The sequence below is a fragment of the Paroedura picta genome, chromosome 3, assembly GCF_049243985.1.
Source record: "Paroedura picta isolate Pp20150507F chromosome 3, Ppicta_v3.0, whole genome shotgun sequence".
NCBI classification, from domain to species: Eukaryota; Metazoa; Chordata; class Lepidosauria; order Squamata; family Gekkonidae; genus Paroedura; species Paroedura picta.
In genome coordinates, this window is record NC_135371.1 from 22,257,915 (window position 1) to 22,273,468 (window position 15,554).

The window sequence follows — 15,554 nt, forward strand, 5'->3', positions numbered from 1 at the left end:
ACTTCTGAGGTTTCTCAAAGCCAGAAGAATGTTACAGGGGTTTCTCAACAGTAAAAAAAAATTGAGAAAGGTTGATCTATAGACAACTCCTGATGAATTTATCATCATAAAAATCCCTTTCCATTTTTAGTCTTTTAACTAATAACTGCTGACAAAACGACCCAGCACCCTAAATTCTGCATATGCAGCCTGCACAAGAGCAGCATTACATAAAAGGAAGAGAGTACATTTTCTTTTCTACCACTTGGGTTAAAATTATTTTTCTGTCTCAATTATACTAATTGCCTATTTGCCTAATTTTCTACAAAAACCTCTCCAGCTTCCCATCAAACCTCATACAAACCTTACAAATTTAGGAAAGATCTGAGATCTCTAAATTTAATAACGGTAGTTTCAGAGGAGTTGCCATGTTAGTTTTTTGCAACAAAAACAAGGAGCAGTGACACCTTCGAGACAAACACGACTTTTTTTATTTCTGTGCAGTGTTTTGTGAACAAGAGCCTACTTTGTCATATGCTAAATACTGGCAATATCTAAAAATCAAATGTCTACCTTTTCACTGAAATTGACACACTGCTGGGAACATGTGTTAGTGCCATGCTTACAAATTCCTTTTTACCAACTCAAAAGTGTTGGTCATGGCAGCCAAGGACCCTTACCCAGCATACAGGATTCACTGATTAGTGGCCGGCAATATTGATTACGTGCTATGTAGGTGAACTGGGATGCTTGGGGCTTGCTTCAATCATTCTAGAATTCCTACACAGAAAACATTTTCCATGCATCTCGTCTCACTTGCGTTATGGAGTACAATGTCTTCTAATAAGTGCCTGTAAAAATAACTAGTTTGGGAGAGTGATTCCAAAACATTTATCAGCTTTCTAACACTCTTAACACAGAGACCTCCTGAAGAGAATTTTGTTTTGTTTTATTGAAGACTGTGTGTCTGTTGTGTGTGAGCAAGTAAAAAACGGGCCAAGGAGAATGGTGGTGTTTTGAGGTGAGTTTTCATGAAAACCCAAGATCTGCTGGGAATGCCAGATGGTGCGAATGCCAGAGAAAGAAGTAAATTCCCATTTCTGGAGAAGACAGGGGCTGTCACATTCTAAATTAGTATGAAGACAGGAAAGAGTGCCAAAAGGCAGTATGTGTAAGGCAGGCATCAGAGTAACAGAAATAGGATACCTACAAAGTAATAATATAAAGAAAGAAAATGAGGCACTTTTCACTTCGACATTATTTCCAAGGTGCTATTTATGCTCGAGGAAATGAAAAGTGGACTGAAACAAACAATGGTACATGTTCAGACTAAGCTGGGGATCTGCTCATTTTCAGGTGGTGCAAATGGAAGTCTGTTTCCCCCTGGGGCCAGTAATGCTTTTTACCTCCAGTATGAAGAAGGCATTCAGTAGAATCCTCAACATCTCCCTAGTCTGGGTTGCGATTCAGGTTGGAAAGCTTTTCCTCCTATGCTTGTCCCTGATCCTGGTGAAGTGCAGGTAGGGGAAGGCGGAAGAGTTCTCTTTGTCTTTGTCTATTTGCCCCATCTTTGTACTTCAAGCCCTGTTTCTGGAATACTCAAGGAGCAAAGGAGCCTGGGAAAAGTGATTCTGACATCCCAATATCCAGAGATGGTACGGGTGAGAGTCATGGGGAACAAGTTTGACCTTGAAACATTTAGAGCTTTAGAGGTAGGTTGAGAATGCTAAACATTCTTCCCCTAATTTAAAAAAAAATGCTGCGTCTAATTTGCCAGGCTCTTTGGCAATTCAAGCCTACGGCAATTCTTCCAGTGCTACAAATAGAAGCAAGAACTCTGCAAAAACTATTTTCAGGTTTAGGGCCGGAAAGGCAACTTACAATTTTTTCTCATATATATGTGTATGAATGTATGTGTATATATATATGTCCTCATTCTACACGCAAACACTAAAGAGAATAATAAAATCAGAGTCCAGTAGCACCTTTAAGACCAACAAAGATTTATTCAAGACATGAGCTTTCGAGCCTTGAATAAATCTTTGCAGGTCTTAAAGGTGCTACTGGACTCTGATTTTATTGTGCTACTTCAGACCAACACGGCTACTTATTGAATCTATCACTAAAGAGAATAGATAAGCTTTGAGTTCAACCTGCCCAGTATATACTTAAAGCCATAGTTTCTAGGGATTCCTAGAGAGGACTGACATCACTTTCATTTTTTCCTCTCTAGGAACTGCAGGAAACTCTATTGTTTTTTCCAAACAAGTTTCTGGTGATTCCAAGAGAGGGATGCTATCACCTCTGCGTTTTCCCAGAAGTGATGTCATGCAGCTGGCATGGTGGCCAGTTTGAAAGGGTTCTTCTCCTACTACTGTTTGGAAGTGGTGGTGGGAAAAAGGAGCTGAGGGTGGGGGATCCCTCACCTCAATCAGGGGCCTAGCAATCCTGGTCGTAACCCAATATCAAGCCAAATAAGACTGTGGGGTGCATGGGTAAGATAGAGAAATACAGCAATGTTCCATCAGATCACTTCACTAAACTTTATGCAGTCGCAGGTGGTATTCGGGCAAAAACATGTTATGGTATTAGCTACAATCAGTCCTGGAATAACAAGAACCCGTAAGTGAAGAAGAGTTGGTTCTTATATGCTGCTTTTCTCTACCCGAAGGAGTCTCAAAGTGGCTTACAGTCGCCTTCCCTTTCCTCTCCCCACAACAGACACCCTGTGAGGTGGGTGAGGCTGAGAGAGCCCTGATATTACTGAAGAAGAGTTGGTTCTTGTATGCTGTTTTTCTCTACCCGAAGGAATCTCAAAGCGGCTTACAGTTGCCTTCCCTTTCCTCTCCCCACAACAGACACCCTGTGAGGTGGGTGAGGCTGAGAGAGCCCTGATATTACTGCTCGGTCAGAACAGATTTATCAGTGCTGTGGCGAGCCCAAGGTTAACCAGCTGGCTGCATATGGGGGAGTGTAGAATCGAACCTGGCATGCCAGATTAGAACTCCGCACTCCTAACCACTACACCAAACTGGCTCTCAATATACTGATGCATGGGCTTCTACTTACACCCACGTCAGTTCTGCTCCCTGATGTCTTCAATTTGTATTTGTCTTGCTTGCATGTGTTCACAGACTTATATAAATGTGTTAAATGACATTTTAACATTTTGGATGTTTTAGTATTTGGATGTTTGTTGCCTTAGGGACGCTATTTGAGTGGAAATGTGGCACAGAAATGTTTCAATTAATTAGTTTGAGCCAGGTCAGTACCATGGGCAAGTATTTTTCCAGCACCTTAAGCCACTCTCCCTGAGAAAATAATGCGAGCAATAATGAGCTGAAGATGAGGCAAATGCTGAACATGGCAGCCTGTTAACTTCCAAACTATCCAGTCCACAATCAAGAGAGAGACTTTTAGTCGCAGGGCCTAGGATAGCTTAAATAGGGATCTTTACTTTTAGAGACCTCCAAGCAAATCACCGATCAATAGAATGAGCTGCGAAGCCACTGCCTCTGTGACCCCACCAATGCCACCTACACATTTCCAAACACCTCCGTTTTTTTAAACTGCTCCACAATGACAGGGCCCATGAAGACAGATTCAGGTGGGTGGCCGTGTTGGTCTGAAGCAGCACAACAAAACAAAATCAGAGTCCAGCGGCACCTTTAAGACCAACAAAGATTCATGCAAGGCGTAAGCTTTCGAGTGCAAGTCTGAGGAAGAGTGCTTGCACTCGAAAACTCACGCCTTGAATAAATCTTTGTTGGTCTTAATGGTGCCACTGGACTCTGATTTTGTTTTGTAGGGCCCATGAAGTTGTGTTTTCAAGGCACTGACTGTGCTTTCCCCAGTACATGAATCAGGCCTCATTCTACACGCAAGCTTAAAATACCAAATTATGCAGATTTGTAGGGTTCTATTTAGCAGCGCATACTCCTCCATGTGGACTCCACCCCACCCCCATGAGCTTTCTTATTCGCCAGCTCCATGTCCCTTAACCTAGCCCCAGCTGTCAGATTTGGTTGGCACAAGCGATCCCATTAACACAAGTCAGGGTTCCAGCTGAAGATACATTACGGTCAATATTTCACAGGCTTTTCCCTCTCCCTGGCTTTGTGTCTCGCATTTTAGTATTTAAACGTCATTGCAGAGAATATGCCACTGTCTGGGAGCTGGCATTGTTTTTCATATAGATTAACTCACCTTATGATTTTTTTTTTTTTTTGGCCTGCCTGATTAGTAACCGTTAATGACCAATCCTTTGAACCACTCCAGACACCAGCCTTTGTGCCACTGCGAAGGACACGGCTGAAGCAAACAACATGTTAAGAAAACAAAAGCACGACAGCAAGGTTTCTCCCCAGCACTCTCTCTGGTGGACACCAGAGGGAGAAGGAGAGACAGGCAATGGCCCAAGCCAGCAGACACACAAAAGTTTACGAAAATACCATGACCGTTTATGCACTGGAGGTTTCATGCCGGGCTGCAGGCTGGAGTTTTAGTTGTGGCAGGTTGCCCCACCTCTTCCTGCACCCACATGGGGGAGCATTTGGCCTGGTGTACCTCATCCGCCCCCATTCTATGCTCCTGACAGGGGGGTGGGGCAGTGTAGGTCCCAGTGCATAAACGGTCTATGAGAGACAAAACACATTCCTGGAAGCCAAGTAGACCCTGTGATCTGGGCCCTAAAGGAATGTGTGTAACAAATACAAAGGAGAACAGGATCCCTCTCATTTTAACAGTTGTGTAGAAGAGGAGGCACTGCTTTTTACAACTCTGTGTGAGAACTGGCATTTGCCAAACGGTACAAAGGCCCTGTCCTGACTCATCTGGTAACTGCAGGCCTAAGTAAAAGCTACTGAAAGGAATCCAAGAAATAACTGAAAGCATTCAGACTGACCCTACACACGGTCATATTCTGGGTACCATCTTTCATATACACCATACTGTCTTTTTTTTTTTAACCTCCCTTTGTCTCAAGACAGTGATACAGATCCAAAAAAGGATGACATCTTTTCTCATGCTCTTTACACATCAAAAATACATAGTAAAGCAGATCTACCACACTTCCACACTCACATATTTTAGAGGTGGGTCATCATAAGGAGACTTCCAAGATGTTCATGTGGGAAGTCTTTCTTTTTTTTGGAGGGGGGGGGAATGTCCTATGCATTCCAGTAAGGAATTTCTGTCTCTTCAAATTGGACAGAAAACAAGCATGGGGAGGGGTCATCATTACTGCTGTGGTTATGAGGCATTGTTCACTAGGGGTGTGCGCAGAGAGCTGCGCCTGTGCAGCTGCTAGAGTCTTCAAGCGGAAATCTTGGAGAACCCACATCCAGCCTGTGCCGAGGCATCTGCATTGGTTACCAGTTAGCTTCTGGATCAGGTTTAAGGTTTTGGTTCTTACCTTTACGGCCATTCACAGCCTGGGCCCCACTTGTCTACTTTTGCCTCCTGCAGAGCCGTCTGCCCTGCGGGTTTGAATCTGTTGGCTGTCCCTAGTATCTGGGAGGTACACCTGGCCTCAACCAGGGTCAGGGCCTTCTTGGTCCTCATCCCAATCTGGTGGAATGAGCTCCCGGAAGAGCTGAGGGTCCTGACGGAGCTATCACAGTTCCATAGGGCCTGTAAGATGGAACTCTTCCACCAGGCATTTGGTTGAGGCCAGGTAGATTGGGTCCCTCTCTGTATAGGCCCTATATGTTGGTTATCTAGGTAGAAGTTACCCCCGCCCTCCAAGATGGTGGTGTGGGGTTGTATGCACTGTGGTCGGGTCTGGGTTGGAAGGAAAGGGGTGTTTAGATGGGGTTTTGCCACTGATCTAGGATTGTATTTTTTGCAATTGTATTTTATATCATTTTAAATTCTTGTAAACCTGGACCCTGCCAGCACGTGGTGGTCAATAAATGCAACTATGAATGCACGAATAAATGATCCTATGAGATTCCCAAGAGGAGTTATAAGTCGCTGAATGCGGAAAGACCCTTTAAAATTAGTCACATTCATTCAAAGTATTAAGGAAAAGACATCTGACTACTCTTTAAAGCAGGGGTCTCCAATATAGTGCCTGTGGGTGCTCTGGTACCTGCTGTCATTCTTCCTGGCACCTGCCAAGTTGTTTAGAAAGTGGGCAGGGCTAACTGAGGCTATTCCCAGCAGAGCTTCTGATTGGCTGTGCAGACTAAAAGGTATCTTACTAAACAGAGCTTCTGCCTGAAATGCTGAAAAGTGATTATTGGAGTTGCATAAAATCTTGATCCTTGACATTCTGGAGCAGCCATTTTGTGATTGTGCCCACTACCCTTTGTCAGAATTCCAAAGGTGCCCACAGGCATGAAAATCTTGTAGGATCCTGCTCTAAAGGAAAATTGTCTAGCAAGTGATGAAAGAGTGTGTATGTGTGAGAACGTGCCAGCTGATTCTGAGGATATGCAGCCTTCCTTATCTTCCTCAGTTCAGGTTCAGAGTTGTATGGTGTCCCTCACCCAACAAGGAACTGGGATCATACATTAAATGGAAAAAAGTAATTAGAAACCAAATGTCATGGCAACTACAGTGTGCAAGTAGAAAGTTAAGCAGAGGGACTGAGGCAAAGTCAAAGCAATCCCCTTGCTGCGAATCTGCAATAAGATGATCAATTGAAATGGTTCCAACGATAAAATAAAAATGAAACTCATTAAGAAAAAGGCAGCTGATTGACCATTTCAGCTTCTCATTAGTACCAGATACTTCTAATTCCTGATCAGATCGACATATCATATTCACAATCCATTATGGGGAAGTTCAAATGTCATCATCAACTATAATAATTCTAATAAATGTAGCAATTTGCTATGATAGTTCTGGGAAGATTAATACTGTTTTGTTTTCCTAATGTGTTGGTACAAATGGCTTAAAGCAGCGGTCCCCAACCCGCGGGCTGGTGCTGGGCCGCCAAGGCCTTGGCGCCGGGCCGCGGCTCCTTCTTCCCTCCCCCCCCCCAAAGCGAGAAGCTTGCCAGGCCGCGAGCAAATTGTCCGCCAAAGTGGCCAATTAGCTCACGGCCCGGCAAGCTTCTTGTTTCGGGAGGGGAGGGAAGAGAAGCTTGCCGAGCCGCAAGCTAATCGGCCGCTTTAGCAGCCGATTTGCTGGCGGCCCAGAGGGGCCGGGAGGGGGAGCCGCGGGCGCCGGCATGGCGGTGGCGCAAACGCGAAACCATGACGAAACCATGAAATATCAACAAAGCAGGAGGGAAATCAGGTCATCACCAAATCTCCTTCATCCCTACTCCCACTCATTTTTTTTGCTGTCATTTTAGCTACTTGAAGAAAAAACTGGTTGTCATTAGCTATGTGTTTTTAAACAGATCCTTTGTACATAGATTGTGTTCTCTGGCGATAAAGGCAACATAAAACAAACTTACCTCCTCGCTGGACGAGTAGTGTCACCTCACTTCCTTTAGGACATTCAATCAGCATATCCACAACTTGATTGTGAGTAAGATTCTGCACATTCTTCTTATTGACTTCGACTATAAGATCCCCTTCTTTTAGGCCTCGGCACCTTGGGCTGTCAACAATTTGCTTCACTCTCTGTCCCCCGCCCCCGGGACTGTCTGCTATAGTAAAACCAAAGCCCATGGGCCCTTTAATTATATGTACAGTTATGAGTTCCGGTTGCGTTGCTATAGAAGAAGCCAAAGAGACGGTGTCGTTGGGGTAGCCATGGGATCCATTCGAAGAAATCTCGGCAGGACTGCTAGGCCTTGGCTCCTTCATCCCATTTACTTTCCCCGTTTTACTACCATGGCTTGCTGGAGAGTCATAATTTTCCTGGCCATTCACAATGATTGGTTCTTTATCCAAAATGGCCACAGATGTCACCAGGCTTGTGTTAGGATCATCTGGGTCGAAGGGAAGAGGGTAGCCTCGGCACAGTTCTAGGTCCACACTGGCACCAATGGGAATTGATTGGAAGATTTTCACAACTTGAGCGTGCGTATGGCCCAACACACATGTGTCATTCACACTGACAATAACGTCCCCTAGGGAAGAATTGGTTTAGAAAAACAGTAAGTGAAACGGCACATTCAAGATTGTTGTTTCAGTATCTCTAAGCATATTCAGGAACCTAAGCAGATATCTACAGTTAGCTATTTTATGAAAGATTTCCACCTATCCCTGATAGTTCAGGGACCCCATTAATCTGCGATTGGTGTTCAGCGAAGTACAGAGCAAATGTGAATTTATGTATTTCAAATGAGAATCCAATGAACTACCATAGATGTACCAAACTGATATCCAGTGAAATTTTTATTTTACTTTTTTTATATTTTAAACAAAAGTGCCCACAGCTTCCATATTTTTGCCTAGTGTGATTGTCAGCAATAAAGATATTATGCATGCATATAGATGCAGGGAGTGTTCACGGTTTTCCCAGAAAGTGAAAGAATATATCAGAATCAGAAGTATGTTGAATGGCTCATTTAATGTGAACTGTGCTTGTATATTCCTATGGCAGCATTTCAGTTTAGCATTTCAACTGGCTTATGAGGAACAACAGAACAAGGAAGTAGCTAAGTCTAGAATACAATTTTGTATGAATTACAACTTAGGTGGTGGGGTCTAGTAGACAGAAAAGACCTAGGTCCAAGTAAACTGTTAGTGATTTATCAATGGTGTTAGTTCTCCTACCTTCAATCTCTCATCTGTATGTGGCAGTGAGGCCAATATGCAATGTTGATTTTAAATTGCTCCATTATAGAAATCATTATAAATATCTCGGAATCGTAGCAGATAACAAGTTACCAACGTATGTATTCAACAAGAAGAAAACTCTGCGAGGTATAGTAATACAGTAGTATTACTATTTTTAAAAACTGACATGTCGGTAACTACAACTATATTGCTATATTTCACAGAGTTTACTTCTTGTTTTCTGTTTTTCCCCATGTCCAACTCTGTGACCTCCATTTCTTTATTACCGACTTATTTATGCAGCATATGGAATGGCTGATAGAGGATAAGCACCTTTGCGGGGAGAGGCTGGAACTAGTTCTTAATTATCAGAAATTGGTTCGACTGCAATGGACTGCAATGGACTTATTTGATGTTCCACAATACTGATTAGAAATCGTTCAATATGTTTTGTACTGGTTATTTAAGCATGCTTCTCTAAAAGGTTTATAGCTTTGGCTATAACAGCAGAATTAATTTGTATACATATAATGAAAAATATAGGAATATTGATTATAAAGTACTTTTCGTGCCGAGTACTGCTAATAACGGCCACTCAGATGAGCAGCTACACTGAATGATATGGAAAATTATAGATTTCAAGTATATTTTAAGCCATGGCACCCTCCACCCCTTCAAGGGCAAAAAATTATACTGGGCTGAGGATATGCTTGGAGGGTATAACAAAGCAGAGCTGGACGGAGTCCTAAGACTCCAGTGTATGCTACCTTCTATTCCATAATGTAAGAAAGGTGGAATTATGAATGATAATTTTTTACATTTCATACATTTTATCCTACCATTCCTACAAGTTGCTCAGGACCATGCAAACAGCTATCCTTTCCTCAGTATTATCCTTACAACAACACTATGAGGTAGGCTAGGAACAGCATATGAGTCTGGCCCAAGATCACCCAGTGAGTTGTATGGCAGTATAAGGATTTGAACTTGGGCACCCCAAATCCTCATCTGACAGTCTTTAATAACTACACCAGGCTGGCTCTCAGGTCAATGGAATTAATACAGAAAAGGTCTATATAGCAAATAGCTGCTAATGAGATTGCTGTAATATGTAATTGTGGATATATACATCTCAGCAACTCATACTTCACCCCTTTAAGTCTTCTTATTAGGTTGCTGCTAGTTGTGGAGGTACTGGCAGAGAGTGAGATTGTCTCTCTTCTTTACACCTTCTTGGGGTCCTGGAATGCTGCTATGCTAAGATAGTGTCACAAGCATTAGGAGCCCTGAGAAACAGATTCCCCAGGGCATCTGTCTTTTCTACTAAGCATGTCAGGCATCCTGGGAAAACTATGTTTATCTAGGTCCCTGAGGCCTGGGAAGCTGACAAAGAAGCATTTGTTCAAGGCACCCAGGAGAGAGGGGAGAGCAAGTGAGTTATCCTTCCTGCAGTCACTGAAGCACTGGCAGCTGCCAAGCAAGGGGACACTGAGAGGTCACAGAAGAAGAGGAGGAGGAGGAGGAGGAGGAGGAGTCTCAAAGAGGCTTACAATCATCTTCCCTTCCTCTCCCTACAACAGGCACCCTGTGAGGTAAGTGGGATTGAGAAAGCCCTGACAGGAATTCTTGGCCAGAACAGCTTTATCAGGGCTGTGATCACCCAGCTGGCTACATGTGGAGGAGGAGCCGGGAATCAAACCCAGCTAGCCAGATTAGATGCCACTGCTCCTAACCACTACACCAAATTCCAAATGAAGCTGGGGGTGGGGGGGATTAACTTCTCACGGTATGCCTTACTGAAAATTTAAAACTCAAAACAAAATCTTAAATGTCCTTTGCATTTCACCAAATCCCTCTGTAACTAACAGCTCACTAGTCCCTTAAGATCTAAAAGTGTGGTCTTGCTCAAGACCCTGTCCAAGAGAGCAGATAGTTGAACGAATTCACTAGAAGACCCTCTGAAGATGTTGTAAAATATTTTGTACTTAAGTGAGCTTTCAGTGGACTTTTAATACATTTGTTTGCATTTCTATCAATTGGACTGTGTGCTACTAATGACTAGTTTGCTTATTACATATTACAATTGCTAGTATGCTTATTGGTTAACACTGAGCCTGCGCTGGGCACTGAACAGTAGAAATGTGAGGATAATTGCATCCAATTGCACACTGCTATTCTGTGCTAGGCAGTCCGACAGAATGGTGACAGTGAGAAAAGGAAAGAACAATGCACAACTCTTGTTTAGTGGTGAGTCAGCAGCACTCAGATCAACAGGTTAGCTAAAACACAATGGCAGATTTTTACTCTGCAAGTAGCACAACTTGGGTCCCTGATATATTGTAAAATTGCTTAAACTTTCCGTCTCTGCCCACTCCACTCCCACACTGAACTGGATTTGCAAATGGAAGCTTTTACATCATGTGAGAAACAGCTTTAACATTCCTGCATCCCAAGACATGGAAATTTGTCATCTGAGGAAGTCTGTTATGCTTTCCTATGTAACAGTTTTAGACCCTAGATCAGGGGTCCTCTGTGTGGTGACCATGAACACCGTGGCACCCATGAAGCCCAAAGGCTTTGAGAAAGTGGGCACAGAATTGCTGAGCAGAGAAAGAGCTTCTGATTGGCTGCGCAGATCGAAAGGCATACTATTAAATAGAACTTCTGCCTGTAATGTTAGAATGTTACACCTTGCTGGTCCCTGAGTTTTTTTTTCTTGGTTTCACCTCCTGCAGCATTCTGTGATTATGCCTTCTGCTCTCGATCAGAATCACAAAGGTGCCCACAAACTCAATTTTTGGAGTCCTGCCCTTGAGGAATGCAAGTGTAAAAAAAAAAATATCCAAAGTGTTCACTCTTTGATCTTTCTATTTTGATTCCCTCTTTAGATTTCTGGATTCCAAACAAAACAAACCGTTTAAGAGATATTCCAGAGCTTGGAAGTCCTCTGTTGGGGGTGGTTTGTTTAGCCTTGTGGGTTGTACCACAAACAAGGAGTTCTTGAATATATAGAATTGGATCCTTTAGACGAGAGTTTCCTAACCACAGTACCAAGGAGCAATACGGTACTGCAAAAACCACTCAATGGTTCCGTGGCATGGGGAGCCCTCCCACCCTGTGAAAGAAAAAAGTTTTTTTTTTAATCTACCCTAATTTGGGCAGGTAGACCCTCCCAAAGTGGCCAATGATGAGTCTAGATGGGGTGGGGAAGGGAGGGGGCAGATGGCAGGGAGCCTGAAAAATATTTCAGTGGTACATCCATGGCTAAAGCTGCAATTAGAAAAAAGCTCATTCATCGCCAATGATTTCTTAACCTGCTGCATGGGGTGTGCCAGAAACAAGTTGAAATGTAGGCTTTCTCCTCTCAGAATGGAAGATGCACATATGCATATGAAGTCAGGTTTTCTCCAAGATCTCCAAGGTATCCATATACTGCAACAATGGCATTATGTGGCATTTTCACCTTCCGAAGGACCTGCTCTTCATGGGGCAGATCCTAAAAGCAACATGGTGTTTGAGGGGCCAGGGAAAAGGGTCTATGTGGAGACCACACCCTCCAGACAATCCACTCAGGTGATTCACTGTGTTTGTCACCATAGCACAGACACCCAAAAAAACCCAAAAGATCATTGGGCCACCTGCCATTCACCAGTCATCACTGGGCAGGACTGAAGTGAAAGAGTTCTGCTGAAAGGTCTGCAAGGAGCTAAACTCTAGTCAGGTTGATCCAAGGACTCCCTTGTGCTTTCAATATGCTGATCCAGTGACAGAGACAGAGGAGATGGAAGCCAGGTAAAAGCAGACCAAGGAAGAAGTGGGTGTCTACAATTTCCCATTCCACCCCCACACTCTTGAGTTGAGGACCTCGGGCAAAAATGAGCAAAGATAAACAACCTATAGCCACCTGGATCTCTGTAATGAAGAAAGGCAGCTAAGAGATGTTTAAAATAAACAAAAGCAAAAATACATGTTCAGGGCACCCCCTAGTGCTTACCTCAAGTAGGCACCATCACTCAGCAGACCAGATGGGCTCCAAGACTCCTACATGATTCACATTATGCAAGGGAAACAGAGTAGCCATTTTGACCCCGGGATGATCAATTTACCTGTTTCCATTTTGCCATCCAGAGCAGCAGGGCCGTCGAGAACCAAGCTCTTTATCTGAAGAAACTCATCTGGTTCATCTCCTCCAACAACGGTGAAACCAAACCCCCGGCTGCTTTTCCTCAGTTTGGTGTGAATGAACTTCCCTTTCAGCTCAGAAGGGTTTCGCGTGAAAAATGGTTTTCCTGCTGAGGAAGTTAGAAAAAACTCATAAATATGCCAAGGGGGGTGGGGGGGAGGGAGGGAAATGCTTGTTGTTTTCCCCCTTTCCCCACCTTTGTTTGCAGTACAATCAACCAATGTCTGAAGTTAAGGAAACCACAATTTTTAATATCAATTTTGCAAGTAGGTGGAAGACTCCTGTGAAAGTAGGTGGAAGACTCCCTCCTGAAAAGAGGGAGAAGGTATCGCAAGGCACAAGCGAGAGTTGCCAGGTCCACGGGTACAGCTGGTGGCGGGTAGGGAGCACTTTCCAGGAGACAGCTCTCTCTCTCTGGCTTGTGTGTGTGTGTGTGCGTGCGCGTGTGCAAGTGTGAAATTAAATCTCAAAGTAAGCAGCACAGCAGAGCAGTTTCAATGTAAACTGTGCTTATCAGAAGAATCCTCCCTACCTTTGTCTGAAGAACTGTGCTGGCACACAAAGGTTTCTACCTGAAATAAAACTTTGTTGGTCTTAGAATCATAGAGTTGGAAGGGGCCATACAGGCCATCTAGTCCAACCCCCTGAGCAGGGGGTTGGACTAGATGGCCTGTATGGCCCCTTCCAACTCTTTGATTCTATGATTCAACGCAGGATCAGCCCAAAGCATGCAAGAAAAGTGTGTATCCAACCTTTGCCTGAAGACTGCCAGTGATGGGGAGTTCACCACCTCCTTAGGCAGCCTATTCCACTGCTGAACTACTCTGACTGTGAAAAATTTTTTTCCTGATATCTAGCCTATATCGTTGTACTTGTAGTTTAAACCCATTACTGCGCGTCCTTTTCTCTGCAGTCAATGGGAACAGCATTCTGCCCTTCTCCAAATGACAACTTTTCAAATACTTAAAGAGTGTCATGGATAGGATTCGGGCCTCATTCTCTCTCATGGTCTCTCTCTCCTTCCCTCCAAAGGAGGGGGAAGGAGACCTTAGCTGATGGAAGGAAGGGAGGCTTAGCTTTGTATCTCTGCCTTGCAACTGAGGAACCTTTGCATCCCCAGAGAAGGAAGCCTAGAACTGGGAGGAGACCTGCAGAATCAGGGGACCCCCAGGACCAACTGGGGAATGGTGACTCCAGAGTTCCAATTAAAAAAAAAACACCTTGACTATCATTCTTAGACTGCAACCCTTACTGTGAGAGTACAAGGCAATTTGATGTAGTGGGGAGGAATGAAGGCTACTGGAATATCTAACTACGATGTGTGCATGCAGCAATGTCCTCTTTAAGTATGACCTAGTCCCCCTTTACAATGTTCCCAAGAAGGGTCCTTCCAACTGATATTAAACATTTGATGTACATTCCAATATATAGCATCAATTCTTTGGAAATAATGCATGATGCACCCCCTGAATTTAATGTACAGGATGGAAAATTAAACAGATAGCATTTATCTTACTGCTGTCCTTGGCAATAATAGATGAAACAAGTGAAGGCCCATTAGATATTCACAGGAAAATATTGCCACTGGTTTCTGCTTTGCCCTCTGGCTTCTGATACAACCCCAAACTGTCCTTCTTGACTCTTTCCTCCTGCTGCCATCTGCTCCTCCCCCCCCCCCCCCGTCTTTTCCCTTTCACATTCTGCTTCTTCTGCCCTCTTAACCCCAACACCAGCTATGGAAGGCGCAGATCAGAGCACCTGGCCACGGTAATCCATGTGATGGTCACCTCCAGAACTGACTTCTGTAACCTGCTCTACACTGGCCTACCCTTGTCTCTGACCTGGAAATTGCAGCTGCTACAAAATGCAGCTGCTAGAGTCCTCACAGGAACATCTTGCGGGGCGCTGAGGCTGTTGCACTGGTTGCCAGTTGCAGCCCGGATCAGGTTCAAGGTTTGGGTTTAAGGCCTTATGTGGTCTGGGACCCACATATCTGATAGACTGCCTGCTGCCTTATTTTGCCTGCAGAGCGTTGCACTCTGCTGGTTACAACTTACTAGTTATTCCTGGCCCCTGGGAGGTTTGTCTGGCCTCGACCAGGGCCAGGGCTTTTTCTGTCCTGGCCCTGACTTGCTAGAATGGGCCTGACTTCTACCTGACTGGGTAGAATGAGCTCCCAAAAGAGCTGAGGGCCCTTCAGGAACTTTCTGTGTTCCGCAGGGCTTGTAAAATGGAGCTCTTCCGCCAGGTCTTTGGTTGAGGTCAGAGTGTGGGAGATCAGAAGGGCCTCTCTAGATTAGCCCATCTGTAGTGGAGTCAGCATCTATAAGTTGTCCCTGAGGCACAGGGAGGGGAAATTGTCAGCTGAGTGGGAGGGGAGCGTTTTTTCTGCCATGATACTTGTTTTAATGGGGAATTAAGGATTTTTAATGTATTTTTTGTGCGGTATTATTATGTAACACACTGTGAGACAGTTTGGGAATAAATTGTAGTAGTAGCAGCAGCAGCAGCAACAATTTTTATAATGTACAGAAGTCAACATGTTGTGACATTTTAGTGGATTGGCACCTGTTTAACCAATCTTATAAATAATTCAACACATGTCAAGTCTATTTAAAAGGCAGGGTTTTTTATATTTATATATATATATATATATATATATATATATATATATATATATATATATATATATATATATATATATATATATA

At 43.8% G+C, this 15,554-nt stretch overlaps 1 protein-coding gene across 29 annotated transcripts in view; it reads right to left on the bottom strand.

Annotated features, from left to right (window-relative positions):
* The window catches only part of MAGI1 (membrane associated guanylate kinase, WW and PDZ domain containing 1), a 566,279-nt gene that overhangs the window by 90,465 nt on the left and 460,260 nt on the right, over positions 1 to 15,554 (bottom strand). For 24 of the 29 annotated variants that reach the window (XM_077325070.1, XM_077325078.1, XM_077325089.1 and 21 more), the window contains 2 exons: positions 12,767 to 12,952; positions 7,388 to 8,008 (listed from right to left, as the gene is read on the bottom strand). In XM_077325070.1, the coding sequence (XP_077181185.1) occupies positions 7,388 to 8,008; positions 12,767 to 12,952 (807 nt within the window). The remainder of the gene's footprint in view (positions 1 to 7,387; positions 8,009 to 12,766; positions 12,953 to 15,554) is intronic. The other 5 variants (XM_077325087.1, XM_077325076.1, XM_077325069.1 and 2 more) reach the window with 1 other exon arrangement.